Below are 13,934 nucleotides of genomic sequence, written 5' to 3' on the forward strand. Positions count from 1 at the left end.
CAAAAACTGCCAGTACAGTGAGGGACACTCGTCTTTTTGGATCGATTGAACTTCTTGGCCACTCCACTGCATGTTAAACCTTGCTATAGCCCACCCCCTCCCCTTTCCCCCTATCATTTAATCGAGGTAAGACACCCCAAGGGTCAAAGGTTGCAGAGATGTGTTTTTATTACATTCTTGTTTTACCATACAAAATTCGGGCAAATTAACAATAAAATAATCATCCTTTATTATTCACATTTTCATAAAACGACAGCAATCAAATTGACGAGACGGAAACAGAATCATTGAGCGCGTTCGACGCGGGACCCTCACGTCACACTCTCGCGCCCTAAGCTGGCAGGCCATCTCGATTCATTCTACTGGCTTTGATTTTTGTTTTGTATTATTTTCAAGATATCAAAATTACAGGAGGAGCCTTGGAATCGGAGGACGTCTGAGAAGTGGTAGGACCTTGGGCGCCATCCCCCCAAACCCCCCCCCCCCCCCACACCCCCGAGGTTTAAGAGGTCCGGCCTTTTGGGGGCTAGCAGCTGAAGTAAACCCTGAACCTGCAGGGACTGGAGTGGCGGAGCTAATTGGACCTTGATGTCCATGAGCACTGGTGTGAAAGCCCTGAGGTGGACAAGAAGCCCCCTGTCTGTGGATTGGAGACCCTCGAGTCCATGAAGTGCTCTACTTAACTTGATGGGCAGGTGACAACATTGTGATGGTCAGAGAGAGAGCTGCATGTGAGCCTCGAGGTAATGATGGGCATGAATGAGAATTAGAGCTGGACGGGTCACCTGCTTCTGATGGACAGAACTGTGAGGGAGAGGCTGCCACATGGGGGCACGTGGGGGGCAGCTAAAGGGCTCACAAAGGGATAATTCCATGCCAGACCAGGGGGTGGCAGGGTGCACTAATCCCCCCTTTTTTTCATTGGTCGGCCAACCAGGGGAAATTTCGTCTGGACTGGAGGGCATCACTTCCAGTTCCTGACCCAATGACATCACTTTTGTGTCCTGGACCCGATGACATCACTTCCGGTTCCTGCCCTGATGAAATCATTTCCAGTCCCTGCACCCAATGACGTAACGTCCAGTTCCTGACCTGATGATGTCACGTCCGGTTCCTGCACCCAATAATGTCACTTCCGGTTCCTGACCTGATGACATCACTTCCGGTCCCTGCACCCAATGACGTAACGTCCAGTTCCTGACCTGATGATGTCACGTCCGGTTCCTGCACCCAATGATGTCACTTCCGGTTCCTGACCTGAGGACATCACTTCCGGTCCCTGCATCCAATGATGTAACGTCCAGTTCCTGACCTGATGATGTCACGTCCGGTTCCTGCACCCAATGATGTCACGTCCAGTTCCTGACCTGATAACATCACTTTTGGTTCTTGCACCTAATGACATCACTTCCAGTTCCTGGCCCGATGATGTCACTTCAAGTTCCTGCCCCGGTGACATCACTTCCCCTGCCCGGCTTTAAAACCGCCATCTTTGCCCGTTACGTCTGTTCTATTGTTGGACTGAAGTCTGTTGACGCCTGCTCTATGGAACCAACTTTTCAATTCTGGGAGCCTAATTCAAATATACGGGGGGCTACCCCCAAACCTCTTCCTGCGTCTGTCCAATCTTTTTACAAGGTGGAGCGTTCAGTTTGACTTTCCTTGGTGGGCTTGTTTTGGATCTCCAGGTCTGCTTTGAGGCTGACAGATCCCCGGTCATCGGGAAGGGCACCTTGACGTGACCATTGAAGGTTTTAGAAATGTCGCTGGGCAAAGGCTGCACGTGTCCATTGGTGGTTGGACGACGGGGGACACACCAATGCTGGAGGGGTGCAGTAGGGGCATTTTGAGGTCATTATGGAAAGACGCAAGCAGAGCAGACCCGGTTTCTAGAAATTGGCACTGTACTCCAAAGGAGATGGCATGAGGTGGTGACCGATGGCCTGCTGACTGGAGCGGGAATGTCCTTGAGACTTCAAGTAGGACAGTTGTAAGGCACTAGTTGTAGAGTTGTCCATTTCTCATGAGGAGTTCCCCAAGGATTGCAATACCATCAGTGTCCCTCATCTGTGGTGTGTCTGATTAACCCTTGACATGCTGGCACATGGGGGGAGTGGGGTGGGGGGGGTGGTGGTGATCGGTACCAGCCACAGTACTTCATGAGCCACTGCTTCTTCACGGCCTCCCAGGAGACATGGTAGAGCCATCAGACCTCAGTCCTCTCAATTCGACTAAATGCTAAGGGCAAAAATCACAGCCGGTGAGCGACGGCGAGTTCAATCAGGTTTCACTCCAATCCCGCTATGTACAGACAGACCCCCTGACCCCCTCCTCTTCTAGGCCCTTTCTCCTTTGTCGATCCGGCAGTACAGGTACATGGAGACCACCAGTGACGCCAGCTGCAAAAAAGAGACGAGTAAGGTGGGCCACTCAAGGACACGTACCACTTTGAAACCCCCCATCTTAGGCTCCGTCTCACCTCCAGGGCACAGATGCCAGCAGCGATTCCACCCACGATGTTGGAGTCTTTCTTCAGTCGGTATAGAAGTGAATTGAAGCAGCCCTGTGGGTGGACAAAGGGGACACTGGTGACCTTAAACCAACGACTGCAGAGATACTTCTAATACCAAAGGGGATACCAGGAAGAGGCTGATCCTGAGAAGCCCACCCTCTGCCCAGCTCAGATGAGTGGACAAGCTGTTTGGAGGCGATATCCTCAGCTGGTCATGGACCCCTGTGGCTCACATTGCTGGTTAACTCATGTTTAGGGTTAGGACGTCCTGACAATTTAAACTTAATCAGCACTTTTGTACACTCACTAGCTTTTTCAAAGCAAACAATAAAAATCATTAAGAGACTCGTTGAAATCAACCCCGCAAAGACCACCTACATTGTCTTCTGCTTCTCCAGAAAAGGACAAAAGCCCACTCTGAAGATCAGCAAGCAAGAAGGACAACCCCACCTGACTTGGAGTCACTGTCGACCAAGTGACTCACCTGGAAGCCATAAACTGAGAAGGTCAAAGCCAAAGCAAAGGTGTGTTTAGCAATCAAGAAGAACTTGGCTGGCATAAACTGGGGTGTGGGCACTGGAATCTTAATGAAGCTGTAGACTGGCAGGGTCAAAAGCAGTTCCGGTGTTTTTTTTGCGTGAGGGCATGGGGGCACAGCTTGGAGAAAGCCAGCAAAGTGCAGAACCAAGTAGTCAGACTCATAACTGGAGCCATGAGGTCCACACCGGTGCAAGAACTTCAGACCATTAGAGGAACGCAGAATGGCAAAGCTGCTGGTCCAAACCACCAAATTCAAAAGGGGTCCAGGCCACACCATCAAGTCAGTCAACTGAAGGAGGGGTGGGGGGCTTCACCCATCAGGTAAGGATAAGGGCCACCAACTTGATAGTGGACAGAGTGTGACAGTGGGAAGGACGATCAGACTACGCACACAAACATACAGTATATATATATGTGTGTGTGTGTGTGTGTGTGTGAGTGTAATGGACATGCACAGACTTACAGTATCTCACAGAAGTGAGTACACCCCTCACATTTCTGTAAATATTTTATTATATCTTTTCATGGGACAACACTGAAGATATGACACTTTGCTCCAATGTCAAGTAGTCCGTGTACAGCTTGTATCACAGTGTAAATTTGCTGTCCCCTGAAAATAACTCAACACACAGCCAATAATGTCTAAACCACTGGCAACAAAAGTGAGTACACCCCTAAGTGACAAATGTCCAGATTGTGCCCAAAGTGTCAATATTGACTCTCTTGGGCATGGAGTTCACTGGAGCTTCAGAGGTTGCCACTGGAATCCTCTTCCACTCCTCCATGACGTCATCACGGAGCTGGTGGATGTTAGAGACCTTGCGTTCTTCCACCTTCCCCACAGATGCTCAATAGGGTTTAGGTCTGGAGATCTGCTTGGCCAGTCCAGCACCTTCACCCTCAGTTTCTTTAGCAAGGCAATGGTCGTCTTGGAGGTGTGTTTGAGGTCGTTATCACGTTAGAATACTGCCCTGCGGCATAGAGAGGGGATCATGCTGTGCTTCAGTATGTAACAGTTCATGCTGGCATTCATGGTTCCCTCAATGAACTGTAGCTCCCCAGTGCCAGCAGCACTCATGCAGCCCCAAACCATGACACTCCCACCACCATGCTTGACTGTAGGTAAGACACACTTGTCTTTGTGCTCCTCACCTGGTTGCCGCCACACACACTTGACACCATCTGAACCAAATAAGTTGATCTTGGTCTCATCAGACCACAGGACATGGTTCTAGTAATCCATGTCCTTAGTCTGCTTGTCTTCAGCAAACTGTTTGTAGGTTTTCTTGTGCATCATCTTTAGAAGAGGCTTCCTTCTGGGACGACGGCCATGCAGGCCAATTTGATGCAGTGTGCGGCGGGCGTATGGTCTGAGCACTGCCAGGCTGACCTCCCACCCCTTCAACCTCTGCAGCAATGCTGGCAGCACTCATACGTCGATTTTCAAAAGACAACCTCTGGATATGACGTTGAGCACGTGCACTCAACTTCTTTGGTCGACATGGCGAGGCCTGTTCTGAGTGGAACCTGTCCTGTTAAACCGCTGTATGGTCTTGGCCATCGTGCTGCAGCTCAGTTTCAGGGTGTTGCTAATCTTCTTATAGCTGAGGCCATCTTTATGTAGAGCAACAATTCTTGTTTTCAGATCCTCAGAGAGTTCTTTTCCATGAGGTGCCATGTTGAACTTCTAGTGACCAGTATGAGAGAGTGTGAGAGCGATAACACCACATTTAACACACCTGAGACCTGGTAACACTAACAAGTCACATGACACCGGGGAGGGAAAATGGCTCATTGGGCACAATTTGGACATTTGTCACTTAGCGGTGTACTCACTTTTGTTGCCAGCGGTTTAGACATTAATGGCTGTGTGTTGAGTTATTTTGAGGGGACAGCAGATTGACACTGTGATACAAGCTGTACACGGACTACTTGACATTGGAGCAAAGTGTCATATCGTCAGTGTTGTCCCATGAAAAGAGATAATAAAATATTTACAAAAATGTGAGGGGTGTACTCACTTCTGTGAGATACTGTATATAGAATGCCCTCCACTATTATTGGCACCCTTTGTAAAAATTAGTAAGAGGAGTTAAAAAAAACATTCCCTGTTTAATGAAGAACTGGCATCTTGCACTGAAAAAAATGACAAATGTCTGACTTTTAATTGAAACAAATTCATTCAAAGAAAAATAAAACCCTCATCAAGAAATCGAGATTTTTAACAAAAACACATGTGTCACAATTGTTGGCACAGGAAACAATGGGACTGAAGCTGGCTTCCCATTTAAACTGGACGTTGGTACGTTGATTGGTGTGTTTAGGAACTCAATGGGTTACAAATGTGAGGAGACACAGAGCCCAATGTCCTCAGCCAACCATCATCATGGCAAAGAAAAGAGAAGACTCAGTTCAAATGAGGGAGACGTGTGCCGCCCTTCATAACTCAGGGCATGCTTATAAAAAAATTAGGTACCCGCCTGAAAATGCCCATTTCTGCAGTTAGGGCAAAAATCTAAAAAAGTGGTCATCAACAGCAACTGTGACAGACTTGCCTGGAAGAAGACCCAAGTTTATTTAACCCAAACGTACAGTGAGAAGGATGGCAAGAGAGCAGGGGGGGGGCAGGTGACAGGGACGTTCTTAGGCATACGCCAACTACGCATCTGCGTTGAGCCCCGACCATAAGTGGGGCCCCCTGACCCGGCCCCGGCTTACAAATTATTATTATTTTTTTTTGTTGTTGTTGTCGGGCTGTGGGCCTTGGGGCCCCTATCATGCCCCTGGCACTGAAGCCATCTGTGCCAGTCCCAGGAAATTCACTTCAGTGCATCTCTTAGTCTTATTAACAATGGTAATATATTATCCAAATTGCAATCTTCACCTAAATCCATCCATCCATTTTCCAACCCGCTGAATCCAAACACAGGGTCACGGGGGTCTGCTGGAGCCAATCCCAGCCAACATAGGACACAAGGCAGGAACTAATCCCAGGCAGGGTGTCAACCCACCACAGATCTTCACCTAAATCCCTAATAATATTGTCACGCCGTCGTAACTTTGCCAAATGCACTATAGCAAACGTTCATTTTAGAGATTCATTTCGGATTCATTCAGAGAGATCCCCATAAAATCATGAAATATCCCCATATTACCGGCCTTTACGAGATCCAGAACAAAATCAATATGTTACCACTCTGCATGCACACAAGCGTACATGTAGGCCTACTGGTCATCTAAGGCCTTTTCCGGACGTTTTATTAGTACACCTTTGGGGTGGGGGGGGGAGGTCCTGCACATTTCTGAACCCCAAACTGCTAAGAACAGCCCTGCAGGTGTGGCATCACGAAAAGTAAAATAACTAATAATGATAACACAAAATAAATCTGTCCACTGCTCTGTGCTATAAATTTGTTTTCTGTATTATTCCAATAACTTTGATCATTTTTATTGTCAAAATTGCTGAATTGGCGCATTTCTTGTTCAATTGCAGTGGCGTATCTCGAGTTTGTGCCATTCGGGGTGGGGTGGTACTTCAATTTGCCGCCCTTCAACATATCTGAATATGTTAAAATAGAAAATTAAAATGACGTATAGAGAAAAATTAAGATACACTTTCCATTGATTTATTCATATAATAATAATATTAATATTATTATTAATATATTAATAATATAATATTTTCGCATATAATTATTTATAAGCATCAACTAGACAAGAGTATAGTAAAGACGCACTGTTAGGTGCATTGGCGATCCTAAATTGTCCCTGGTGTGTGCTTATTGTGTGTGTGTGTGTGCCCTGCGGTGGGTTGGCGCCCTGCCCAGGGTTTGTTTCCTGCCTTGTGCCCTGTGTTGGCTGGGATTGGCTCCAGCAGACCCACGTGACCCTGTAGTTAGGATATAGCGGGTTGGATAATGGATGGATGGATGATAAGCCGCGTTCTAATTATTAGTATAATATAATTACGCTGAACTAGTGTAGTGTAAAGTGATAGGTGGGGATGTTTTCTGCGCAGAGGAACAACGCATTGGGATTTGAAACGAAATAATAAATTGTAAATGAGTTGTTTATCTTCCCAGAAATTCTTATCGGTGTAATGTTTATCTTTATTTTTGTTATTACCTCATACATTTCAACTGATGCCGTCACAGAAGGACAGTCTGAAAAATATTTTTGAAGCATTTGTGGATACAAATCAAAGAATTTGACTTTTTTTTTCATTCATGAGTGGTGTTTTTCTGAGCCCTGCTGCCTACCCACCAACTGTACTGAGCCTTTTGGCCAATAACGCCGCCCCCCAAAATGCTCCGCCCGCCCCCTGCTACGCCACTGCACGTGATCTTAATTAAAGATTTGAATTCCAGACTGAAGGTAACGCCGAAGTTAAAGCGGCTCTTCAGCTCCAGATGTAAACCGCAAGCTGCTGCTCCGTCTTGGGCGAGTCAGCGCCGAGCAGACTGCAGTTCTTCTTCGTCCTCGCTACTCGTGGCCAGCGCGGTCCGATCTTCTGCCCGCAGATTCAGCTGCATTTCCAGTTCCTGGAGGATTTGCTGGGTGATTGTTGCGCGGTGTTACACGTGGATATAAATGTGAAGTGCGGGGTTTCACGCGACTCATACGTTTATGTAAAGCTTGCCCACCCCCAGGGGTGTCACGCGAGTCGCACGTATATCTTAAATAGAAGCTAAACCATTGATCAGGGGCGATTTTGTACACGATAGACAAGAAGCATTTCTTTAGCAACTGCCATTGCTACCTCCCGCCCTGTGTTTTTTTATCAGTCAAGGGTGCTGCGCCTTTCTCGTGTTATTAAGGAGTTCAAACACCGTTTAGCTGCAGGTTGATAACGTCTGTTCTTTACAGTAATACTCTAGATAATATTGTTCAACACATGCAGTCTTCTTACACGATTGCTTCCCCCTTATGTATTCCCAGAGAAGCTGACTTTTTTGTCCTCTGCTTGTTAACTTATGTAGACAAGCAGGAGAGGGCGCTGCTGTGTGATCTCTTTGCGCATGCGCACGCTCTGCCAGCACGTCTGATTCGTTGGCATCCGAATGGCTGTCAGACGAGTAAAAGCGGAAAAAAAAAACAAATTCAAAATTGGCAAGATCAGGTAACCGCTCTCAAGGTCGAACTGAAAGAGTAAACTCACTCCTAGCTGGCGTCACACAGCACGTTTCTCCATTCCAAGATGGACGAGTTCACATATTCGCCCATGCGTTTCAATGGGCGATTTTGGAATTTCAAAACTTTGGACCGAGCAACTATACCTCGACACATTTCTTTGAGAAATAAACTTCATATAAGTTTGGGGGTTGGGGGGGTGAGTTATTTCCAGACAGACAGACCATTATATACAAAAAAGCACCTGAAAAAAAAACAAAAAAAAAACTTCATGGGGTGCCCTTACTTTTTCACACGACGGTGTTTAAATATTTAGCCAGAAGACTCGAGCTGCAGACCTCCAGAGCTCCCCTCAGCTTGTTGCCTTACTTTATACATCAATGATTCACTGGCTTGCACTGTGGTTAAGGGTTAGGGTTGGGTTGGGAAGAGTAAATCAGGTGACAAAAACCTGCAATGCAATTGGCTGTCCAGCAGAGCGACTGAATTGTGGGACTATGGAGGTCTACAGCTGGACCCACCTTGAAGGTTCGCCTTCTGTTCTCCTCTTGAGCACTGACGGCTATCAAGTCATAATTTAAGGTTTGACATTTCATATCCTTTCTTAATATTTGCTCACCGCCTGAGTTTTGAGTGGCTCTCCATTCCTCTGTTGCCTGCTCTCCGCTCTCACACTATTTGCTGTTCTTGTGAAGTGGCTCAGGGCCGTCTTAACAGCATTATAGGCCCCCTACACAAAATACATAGATTAGCTCGTGGGGGCCCCCGGGTAACTGCCCAGCGTGCCCATGCGTTAAGATGGCCCTGATGTGCGGTTTCTCTAACGCTTTGCTAGTTTTTCTCTGAGCCCCTCATTTACAGCCATGTTGGACCTGATCAATGCTTCAAGCCCAGGGTCCCTTTTAGTCTGCCCCGTTTGTCAGTTATATTGATCAGATTGTACTTCCCTCGAGTTTACAGCAGAACACTAGAATTTTCCCCAAGCTGTCAGTTCATTTGCATGACCCGCCCACCTGGTGTGCCACGCCCACTTACTGGCTTTCTGAACGTCGCGGCTTCAGAGGAGCTGCAGTCTGTTGTCATCGTCTGGTTGCAGCAGAACGGCGGGTACATCCAATTGTTGTTCTTTGTGTAGGTCGAGTTATCAAAGTCGGTGTAGTTGTTGAATCCGCAGCACTTCAGCTGAAACACAGGAGGGACAGTTGTGAGTTGTTTTTGTTTTTCTCTATAACCTCTGAGCCCACCCCACCATCTCCAGAGTGAGCCCACTTCAAGTAAAGCCCTCTTTATATATATACAGTTTGCATATCGCGCCCCCTTGGTAGTTGTCACATTTTATTGAAACACAACATTGAATCACAATGGATTTAATTTTGCTTTTAAGGCAACGATCAACAAAAAAGACTTTTTAATGCCAAAGTGGAAACAGATCTCTGCAAAGCGGTCCAAAGTAACCAGAAATATAAAACACCACATAATCCGATGGCATACGTTTACGAAAAATGACATCTCATGGGCACAGCCCATTGCGTTCAGACGTCTCATCATTTGTTCAGTGGTGGTGACCTCTCTGCTGCTTTACCTGACTGAACGTGGAAGGGCCAACTTGTGAGGAGTCCATATAGAAATGAGATGTGTAAGCTTGTGCTGTGAAAACCCCGGATTCTGACACTTCAACTAATCAGTCTCATCGGGTGTGCATTAGCGGCTAAGCGAGGTTCTCTTTTGTCAGCGGTTTTGTTTTGCCGATGCGCTCGCCTCCGTTGTCTGTCAGCGGCTAAGCGAGTTCCTCTCTCCTCGGAGGTTTCGTTTTGCCGATGGGCTCGCCAGGCTTGTGTGTTGGCAGCTAAGCGAGTTTCACTCTTTTCTCGGTGGTTTCACTTTGGCCACGGAGTCGCTTTCTTTGAGCTTCAGGATGTAGCCTTGCACTTCCGGGCCAGACAGACAGACAGACAGACACACTTCCACACGTAGACGTTTATATATAAGACTAGGGGGCTCTACCCCATACTCGCTTCACTCGCCAACCTCTGGGAGGGCACTACACATTAGCCACTTCACGGTTCTGCTGCTCACATATGGGGAAGCAGATGTACAATTTAAACAGTGTGACAGACGACCAGGGATCCTGCCCCACCAGGACGCCTGGAAGAAGGACAGACTGGGAGAGGGGCACTGTCTTTCCCTGGGTGCAAGATGGCAGCCCCCCTGGATTCCATCAGGGCCATGAAAATGAAGCTGGGAAGCTCAATATTGTGGGAAGGAAGTGCTGCCGGAAGACCATCATCAAGCACCTGGAGCACATCCGGGGCGTGATAAAAGGGGCCGCCTCACTCCATTCGAGAGCTGGAGTTGGGTGGAAGAGGACGGAGCTGACGAGACAGGAGTGGAGGACTGAGTAGAGTGCGGTATTTTTGTGCACTTTGTTGGTGTTGTGTGTTGGGGAAAATAAACATTTGGAGTCCGTATCTGTCTGTGCCGAGGCTGATCTCTTACAACAGATTGTTATTTTCATGGGATTTGTTACATATGCATAATAGAACTAACTGTTTTACATTACAGCGTGTAATTAACCATAGTAAAAAAATAGTAAAACGTAATAAATTGAAAGAAAGTTATGTTTCATGTTGCGTTAGCGGTATTCGATGCGTTATACGATTTCATTCTGTTTGGCTTTGAAATTAACACACGCATACTTTTTAAATTTTTACTGTAAAACTTCAAACTTTGAATGAACTTTTCTTCAATATTGCATTGAATTTTGATTCCGTGTTTGGACTTTCATCGTGACAACACAACGTATAACTGCCCGTGAGTGAATTTCGTTTCTTTCTCTATAATAAATAAATCGATTTTTTCGAATGTTTGTCCCTGTGATTTGTTAATTGTCATGGCAAAAGCTATTCTGACAGGAAACTGTAAACGTTTTAATACGAATGGCATATCAAGATCTCTTTTGGTGTCTCATGTTAGATGTACTCCATTACCTTTCTTGTTGCCTGTTAATATCTTACATGTCAGAATTGTTCGACCAAATATGAATACAACTAATCTTGTCCTACTGCATAGCCCATCACTCTGACATAAATTACGTAATAATATTACAACACATCCTTCTTTCAACAGTAATTCGGCCGGTGGAAGTCCTGACATTATTAACGTTTGTAGATATTCTTCGTGACATTGTAAGTTGATGTTTTCATCTTCCGCACCATCACCAGCAACTGTTTCAGCAGAGTCTATTGATACGCATTTAACCAATTTGCCGTGTAACTGATTTACGATTTTTGTGTTAATTCGTTTGCCTTCATCGTTTCTCAGTGCTAGGATTGCCCGTGTACTCATTTCTTCTGTTCAAAACCCTTCGGGATGAAATTCTTCATTAAGATTTGGACATAATAAATCTTCTTTTATTGGGAACTTAAAGTGAGGAAAACGTAAAAATTTATAAGAGCTGAGAGTGCAGGAACTGAGTCTGACAAAATGAGAGGTGAGAGGACTGTGAGAGGGCGTGAGCCGTAAACCAGATATGGTGGACAGGAGGGCGGGACATCAGAATATCTTTTGGCAATAGAATAAGAAAAGAAGATTTTCTTTTATAATAGAGAGATACACACACACACACACATATATATATCTTTCTATTATAAAAGGAAACGTTGTGACGAGACATTCTCGGAGATAATTTCAAGTCCCGCGAGACAAGACTTTGTGCAAAGAGATTTTGAAAACTCCTGCCCTCCTCTCAAACAAGGTACAATCATTTCTCCTTCGTGTGAATGCTATTGTCAGACACAGTTCATGTGCTCTCAGCTCTTATACAAATGATAGTAAAGATTGCATGAGGTCACAGGAGGTTCTGCTCAAGCTTTATAACACTCTGGTGAGGCCTCATCTGGAGTTCTGTGTGCAGTTTTGGTCTCCAGACTACAAAAAGGACATAGCAGCACTAGAGAAGGTCCAGAGAAGAGCGACTAGGCTGATTAAAGGGCTACAGGGGGTGAGTTATGAGGAAAGATTAAAAGAGCTGAGCCTTTACAGTTTGAGCAAAAGAAGATTAAGAGGTGACATGATTGAAGTGTTTAAAATAATGAAGGGAATTAGTGCAGTGGATCGAGATGGTGACATTAAAATGAGTTCATCAAGAACATGGGGATACAGTTGGAAACTTAGAGGTAAATTTTGCACAAACATTAGGAAGTTTTTCTTTTCACAAAGAATGATAGAAACTTGGAATAAGAGACCAAGTAGTGTGGTGGACAGTAACACTTCAGGGACTTTCAAAACTCAATGTCTTTTTAGAAGAAATAAGTGGACAGGACTGACGAGCTTTGTTGGGCTGAATGGCCTGTTCTCGTCTCGAGTGTTCTAATATATCTCTCTATTATAATAAAAAAAAATCCTGGGATGAGACAAGACTTTTTCAGAGAGATACTTTCATTGTCCTGCGAGACGAGACTTTGTGCCAAGAGATATAACCTCGCCCGGGGCTGGAAATAAAAAACAAAGAGTAGATAACAAAGTAGAACATTGTAAAGAATTAAAAAATGTTGGTGCGATACACATGCAGAGCAGCTTAGAGATAATGGAAGTAATAAAATTCGAAAGTCTCAAAAAAAAAATGATAGTAAGGATTGCATTAGCGTAAACAAACAGAAATTATTACTCTGAAATAACGGAACAGCGAAAACAGATCGAATATATGGACATCATTGATATGGCAGAAGTATGCAGATATTGTTCAGCTTTAAACTTTTAGTAGGAGACTTGTAGATCATCTAATTCATGTTGCCATCAGGGGAAAAAAAGTAGCATTTCTCCCCAATGAAGAGGCGTATCTGCGAGAATTATAAGATTGGTTGTTTGGTGAACGTTAAATCCCGCACGAGAAAATTTTATGTAAAGAGATTTGGAAAAGTCCCACCTAAAATCTAAAACATTTACAACCACGCACACGGTTCAATCATTTCTCATTTGTGTGAATGCTATTGTCAGACACAGTTCGTGTAGAGAGAAAGAAACGACATTCACTCCTGGGCAGTTATACGTTGTGTTGTCACGACGTAAGTCCAAACACGGAATCAAAATTCAATGCTATATTGACGATGAGGTAAAAGCGAAAAGAGATGAAATATATGGACATCGGTGATATGACAGAAGGATGTAGATATTGTTTGGATTTAAGCTTTGGGTCTGAGACTTGCAGATTGTCTAATCCGTATTGCCATCAGGGAAAAGTAGTGTTTCTTCCCAATGAAGAGGCATAGCCACAAGAATTAAAAGATTTGATATTTGGTGAAAGTGAAATCTACCTACGCGAGCGGCAGAGACGCAAAGTTGCTGGTGCATAGCACATGCCGGGGGGTTGGCGAGCGAAAGTGAGCAGGGGTTGAAGCCCCCCTAGTATATATAAATATAAAAAATCAATAAAAAAATGAAAATTGTTTTGTTTTTTTGGGTATTGCCCTTGTGTTCTGTGGGTGGAACTCCAGGAGGCGGGACCACGGTGATGTCACTACTATAGGACCGCCTCCATCCTATTCAGTCAGGCAGAGGGCTGAGGTCCTTCAGAGACTCATTAACTGTTATGGAGTACGGATAAGTAAGTATTGTTTGGTTTTATGGTTTCTGATTATTTTTACTCCCTTTTTGGATTTCAGACTCATTAGCTTTGGGCTGCTTATTTAAGTAAATGCTTTTTTGAACCCAATGTGCTTTCTTTTTCTTTGCCTTTCCAACTTTTGGTCTTTTC

At 45.1% G+C, this 13,934-nt stretch overlaps 1 protein-coding gene across 1 annotated transcript in view; it reads right to left on the reverse strand.

Annotated features, from left to right (window-relative positions):
• Positions 1-205: 205 nt before the first annotated feature.
• The window catches only part of LOC114658759 (tetraspanin-1), a 40,734-nt gene continuing 27,005 nt past the window's right edge, over positions 206-13,934 (reverse strand). Inside the window, exons 6-9 of the mRNA XM_051932969.1 lie at positions 9,218-9,364; positions 2,997-3,341; positions 2,480-2,620; positions 206-2,399 (exon numbers count right to left, since the gene is read on the reverse strand). Of these exons, the coding sequence (XP_051788929.1) occupies positions 2,337-2,399; positions 2,480-2,620; positions 2,997-3,341; positions 9,218-9,364 (696 nt within the window). The 3' untranslated portion in view covers positions 206-2,336. The remainder of the gene's footprint in view (positions 2,400-2,479; positions 2,621-2,996; positions 3,342-9,217; positions 9,365-13,934) is intronic.

Source organism: Erpetoichthys calabaricus, chromosome 10 (genome assembly GCF_900747795.2).
Source record: "Erpetoichthys calabaricus chromosome 10, fErpCal1.3, whole genome shotgun sequence".
NCBI classification, from domain to species: Eukaryota; Metazoa; Chordata; class Cladistia; order Polypteriformes; family Polypteridae; genus Erpetoichthys; species Erpetoichthys calabaricus.